Consider the following 6,028-nt stretch of genomic DNA (forward strand, 5'->3'; position numbering starts at 1 on the left):
AATAAATGAGATTAAAACTCGAGAGTGCAAACAAATGAGAATAAAACACAAATCATAAAACTTGAAAATATATGTGGTACCACCTAATTGGCAGTATCTTTTCGATACCTATCATAAAAAGTATTGTTGGAAAACCGTAGATGAACCCACAAATATATAAGTCTTAAAACTTGAAAATATATGTGTCACCATTTGATTGATAATGTCTTGTCGATATCTATCGAAAAAAGTATTACTAGATAAATAAGTAATAATAAGATATAAGCATTAGAGTTTAAGAATATACCGCTTAATTGGTAGTGTCTTTTCAATACCTACCCATATAATAATCATAGTTAACTTTCATAATTACTCTAATTATAATTTATGATGAAGATAAATATATCAATTTAATTATTAAAAATTAATTTTATTAAATAACCTTAATACTTTGATAAAAATTAAGTAATAAATTTTAAATTAATAATTTAATTATAATTTAACTTAAAATCAATTGAAGTTATTAAGTAATAAGTATTAAGTTTCATGAAAATCACAAGTATGAAATTAAAACATGAATCATGAGGATTGGAAGAATGATCAAGTGGGTAATCACCAAAAATGTCAGCAACAAGAAGAATAGCATGCTTGGAATCAGAAGGGCCAGCAACGTTGGCCTTAAGACTTCCAACTTCTACAACAGAGCCTCCTCCACAGCTTGAGCTCAAGGTTGGTGGGTTCTCACACCACTGAATCAGGCATGTTGTCCTCTTCTTCCTGAGAGAGTGAGTTTTCAGAGCTATGGGAAACAGAGAAAGAAGAAAAGAAGATGAATACGCCTCAGAAAAACGACGTCGTTTATGTTCTAACACTAATATGTATTGAAGCTTCGAAGCTTGTGCCTGGACCACGTATACGAATGCCAGTAGAAGTCAACACTTCCTGGCAGAGATGCAGGGGTTTGACAATCCAACCATAGACACTGGTTTTCTATCTTAAAACACAACAGAATAACTCAATTTCCACACAACATCTAAACGGAAGCTCAGCCATCTGGGCTCATTATTGATAATACAGCAGAAGAGCAGTGAACTATAACTAGAGACCATAAACTCTTATAGGCCAAGTCCTCTTTACTTAACATACTGGGTAAACCAGTCCATCATGTTCTGGTGTGCTTCCTCGGCTTGCTTCACGGCCTCTTCATCTTCAACCTTGTACCTGACAGACCATCCATGATCAACCCCAGGAAATATCTTCACGTAACCGTTGACCTGTAAAAAATCGGCATGGGATTGGTGTTCAAAGGTGCAGAAATCATCTGTAAATTTAATGCCAAAACATGAGAGATTTATACCTCGGGTTTAGTGGATAGAACCTCCTCGAACTGTTTGAGGAGCTCCGGTGGAGACGTATGGTCAGTTTCAGCTCCCAATATAGCAATTGGTGCCTTAATCTCTATCAAAGAACTGCTCATCAGCATCAAAAAAACTTGAAACAAGTCATGAACAAACTATGCTATAACTCGATGGAACCCACGGTGATTGGGTAACTGGTGTGTGCTATTTGAAGGAGAACAAGCACTCAGTTATATTACTGCTTTTTTGGGAGTTTCATTGTTCTTTTTTGATTGAAGGCACCTAAAGGTTGAAAGCTGTGAATTCCATACCATATGAAAGCTACTATCAACAGAGTGTGCAAGCTGTGAATTAGAGCCAGATGCAGAACCTTTCAGGGGAAAATAACATATTCTAAAGGTTAAGATTCATACCCTTTATATCATCCACAGTGACACGAGAAGGGTGTAAGAGCACTGCAGCTTGAATGTGACCAGCCTTGGATAGCTCAACGACCACTTTCCCTGATAAGAATTCAATTCAGTCAGAACCTTAGCCAGCTAGATGCAGAATTAATCGATCATACTTATATACTTGGTGCAATATCATAAAGGAAAAAAGACACTGTTAACATGAAAGATTAACTAAGAACAAGGTGAAAGAGACAACTCACCACCCCAGCAAAATCCTGCTGCTCCAATTGCGTTTATGCCTTTACTTCTCAGTTCTGCAATAATCGGTTCTGCATCTTCAAATCCTTTATCCTAACAACAACAGCAAAAAGGAATGTGATAGTAAGGCTTATGAATAAAACTTACCTAATGATGGATATGTAAATGAAAAATAAATGCAACTCTATTTTGGATAAAATCAGAAACAAACCGTTGCATGCGCTTTTAACCAGACTGGTACATTGGTTTCCGGTGAAAATGGATCTCCATAGAAGAAGTCAGGGACCACCACGTAGAATCCAGCACCCGCAACTTTGTCAGCAAGGTTCCTTTAGAGTCAAAGTAGAAAGATAATGATATTAATCTTAAAATCTGCACGAAATTATGCGCTGTCATTTTCCTAATCCCCTATTGTATAATTCCAAAGTTTCTATCCTTTCTCTCCTTGCCCAATAACTCCTTGATGGAAAAACAAATAATCAGCTAGAAAGGTTAAAAAAAAAAAAACTACAAATAGAACATTAGTAACTACGAGAATTCAAATACTTGGATCCTATTGCATATTAGGCATGGTTGAGCAGTAGACATACCTAAGATTTGGGGCTTCATACCCTGCATAATAGTCCGAATAAGAAAATGACTATGCAAACAAACAAAAACCATTATGATAAACAAGTTGGTAACTCGTGTATTTAGTCCGAAATCTAGAAATTCCTTTCTGTCTATCTGAAATTCAAAATACAATCAAAGTTTTCTCAAGAAACAATCACCTGTCTACTGAGAGGAGTTCACCCAAAAGAGGAAAAAGAAAACCACAAATAACTAAAAAAAAAAATTAGTACCAGAATGCAACAAAACTGAAACATTCACAATCTTTGAAAAAAGGAGAGTTTTGCCATAGATGTCTGCATGGGGAGGAATTCGTAGGAGAAATGCTTTGTTGGTTCCAATGAATAAGACATGAAATGGTTTTAACTGCTATTGATCCAATTTCAATTGCTTCCTCGAAGTGTTCTAATAGGGTTTCTACCATCCACAAACCATGTCAGAGTTTGATGACAGTAGAAAAACAGAAGTCCAATCAAACTGGTTTTAGCACACATGACATCTCTTCATTCAAAGCCTAATGAGGATCAAGATCAAAGCAACAAATATAATCTTTTTCACACTTCTCAACATATGTCTTCATCCTAACAATAAGTTAATAACCTCAAAAAGCCTTAGAACTATCACCTTCTATTTCTACAGTCACTTCCTCCCTAGAAGAAATACCCAAAATCATGATGAAATTGTTGTAAGTACCAATAGGCATGCTATGATTAAAAATGGAATCTAACCCAGAGATCCAACCAAGTAATCCGATCACTACTGGCAGATAGAGATATTTTAGTCTAATGAATCATGCATGGAAAACAAAAATCGGGCAACACCCATGTAAGAAAATAGATCAAAACATGAGATCCAACATGAAATTTTCAAAATGGAAGAGAATTAGAGGAGTGGGTGGTCACCAAAAGCGTCCGAAACGAGAAGAATAGCAAGCTTGGAATCAGAAGGGCCTGAAACATAGGCCTTGAGGCCTCCAATTTCTGCAACACACCCAGCTCCACTGCTGGAGCTGAGGGTTGGTGGATTCTCAAAGCACTGAGGGCCTGACATTTCTTCTTCGCAATTCAGCAGAGTGAATGAGAGAGTGACAGAGATGGCGAGTTTCAAGGGATACTCGTGGAAAATTCCGTCTTTACATTTTTTCTTTGAAAACTAGTCCCCTGAGTTCGTTAAAATTACGTCTTGATACATGCTTTTTAAAATAATTACTAAATGGTCCCTTTCTCATCCATCTTATTAAATGCGCCAAGCTATTTTTATTTATTTATTATTTTCACAAATTATCGAAATTTTTAGATAAATATTTAAATTATTGTTTTAAATAAATAAATAAATAATGTGATAACCTTTTAAAAATTTTAATAAATCAATCATAATATATTAAAATTTCATACAAATTTTTTATCCACTTTAAAACAAATTTTAAATTATAAATAATAAATACAAAATAAATAAATAATGTAATATTCAATTTTGAAAATAATAACATTAGTAAGAAAAATATGTTTTTTTTTCAAATATGATGACATTTTATTAAAATCATAAAAGTATAGATATTAATATTTTAATAAATCTATAAATTGTAAGCTATATTTTTTAATATATATATATATATATATATATATATATATATATAATTTTGAAAATGATAAGTATTAATAATATTTTATTTAAAATTTAAATTAACTTTTTTGTTATATGTATATATTTATTCTGATTCAATTTCTTCTAATAATTGAAATAAATTTTTAGTTTCAATTTATTTTTAATAACTTTTTCATTTTTTTTTTTTAATCTTGATGATTTTTGTCACTAGTTAAACGTATCAAATCAAACAAGACATATCAACTTTCAATTTTAAATAGCATGGTGCAAAAATACAAACAAAGTTAAGGAAAATGTTAAAAGTTTCATAGTGATACCTACCAAAGTTCACATTTGAACCGTTAACTGGATATGATAAGATCTAAATTATTGAATAGGAATACAAATAAATGAAATTAGGTCAAAACATTGGAAGTCGAAAATATATATTCGGCACCACCTGATTAAATAGTGCCTTTTTAATGTCGGCTGAAAGTGTATTCAATTTCTTCTAATAATTGAAATAAATTTTTAGTTTTAAATTATTTTTAATAACTTTTTCATTTTTTTTTAATCTTGGTGATTTTTGTCACTAGTTAAACATACCAAATCAAACAAGACATACCAACTTTCAATTTAAAATAGTGTGGTGCAAAAAAACAAACAAAGTTAAGGAAAATGTTAAAAGTTTTGTAGTGATACCTACCAAAGTTCACATTTCAACCGTTAACTGTATATGATAAGATCTAAATTATTGAATAGGAATACAAACAAATGAAATTAGGTTAAAACATTGGAGGTCAAAAATATATATTCGGCACCACCTGATTTGATAGTGCCTTTTTAATGCTTGTTGAAAGTGTATTCAATTTCTTCTAATAATTGAAATAAATTTTTAGTTTTAAATTATTTTTAATAACTTTTTCATTTTTTTTTTAACTCTTGGTGATTTTTGTCACTAGTTAAACGTACCAAATCAAACAAGACATACCAACTTTCAATTTTAAATAGTGTGGTGCAAAAATACAAACAAAGTTAAGGAAAATGTTAAATTTTTGTAGTGATACCTACCAAAGTTCACATTTGAACCATTAACTGTATATGATAAGATCTAAATTATTGAATAGGAATACAAACAAATGAAATTAGGTCAAAACATTGGAAGTCGAAAATATATATTCGACACCACGTGATTTGATAGTGCCTTTTTAATACCTGTTGAAAGTGTATTCAATTTCTTCTAATAATTGAAATAAATTTTTAGTTTTAAATTATTTTTAATAACTTTTTCATTTTTTTTTTTAAATCTTGGTGATTTTTGTCACTAGTTAAACGTACCAAATCAAACAAGACATACAACTTTCAATTTTAAATAGTGTGGTGCAAAAATACAAACAAAGTTAAAGAAAATGTTAAAAGTTTCGTAGTGATACCTACCAAAGTTCACATTTGAACCATTAACTGTATATGATAAGATCTAAATTATTGAACATGAGTACAAACAAATGAAATTAAATCAAAACATTAGAAGTCGAAAATATATATTCCGCACCACCTGATTTAATAGTGCCTTTTTAATGCCTGCTGAAAGTGTATTCAATTTCTTTTAATAATTAAAATAAATTTTTTGTTTTAAGTTATTTTTAATAACTTTTTTATTTTTTATTTAAATCTTGGTGATTTTTGTCACTAGTTAAATGTACCAAATCAAACAAGACATACCAACTTTTAATTTTAAATAGTGTGGTACAAAAATACAAAGAAAGTTAAGGAAAATGTAAAAAGTTTCGTACTGATACCTACCAAAGTTCACATTTGAACCATTAACTGTATATGATAAGATCTAAA

At 31.0% G+C, this 6,028-nt stretch overlaps 1 protein-coding gene across 1 annotated transcript; it reads right to left on the minus strand.

Moving 5' to 3' along the window:
• Positions 1-796: 796 nt before the first annotated feature.
• On the minus strand, positions 797-3,646 carry LOC117918314 (endo-1,3;1,4-beta-D-glucanase-like). Its single transcript, XM_034834866.1, has 7 exons — positions 3,499-3,646; positions 2,578-2,599; positions 2,199-2,316; positions 1,990-2,080; positions 1,751-1,840; positions 1,337-1,437; positions 797-1,253 (listed from the first exon to the last, which is right to left on the minus strand). Exons 1-7 carry the CDS (start codon positions 3,644-3,646, stop codon positions 1,113-1,115), a joined length of 711 nt encoding a protein of 236 aa, XP_034690757.1. The 3' UTR covers positions 797-1,112.
• Between the last annotated feature and the right edge of the window lie 2,382 nt (positions 3,647-6,028).

Source organism: Vitis riparia, chromosome 7, assembly GCF_004353265.1.
Source record: "Vitis riparia cultivar Riparia Gloire de Montpellier isolate 1030 chromosome 7, EGFV_Vit.rip_1.0, whole genome shotgun sequence".
Taxonomy (NCBI): domain Eukaryota; kingdom Viridiplantae; phylum Streptophyta; class Magnoliopsida; order Vitales; family Vitaceae; genus Vitis; species Vitis riparia.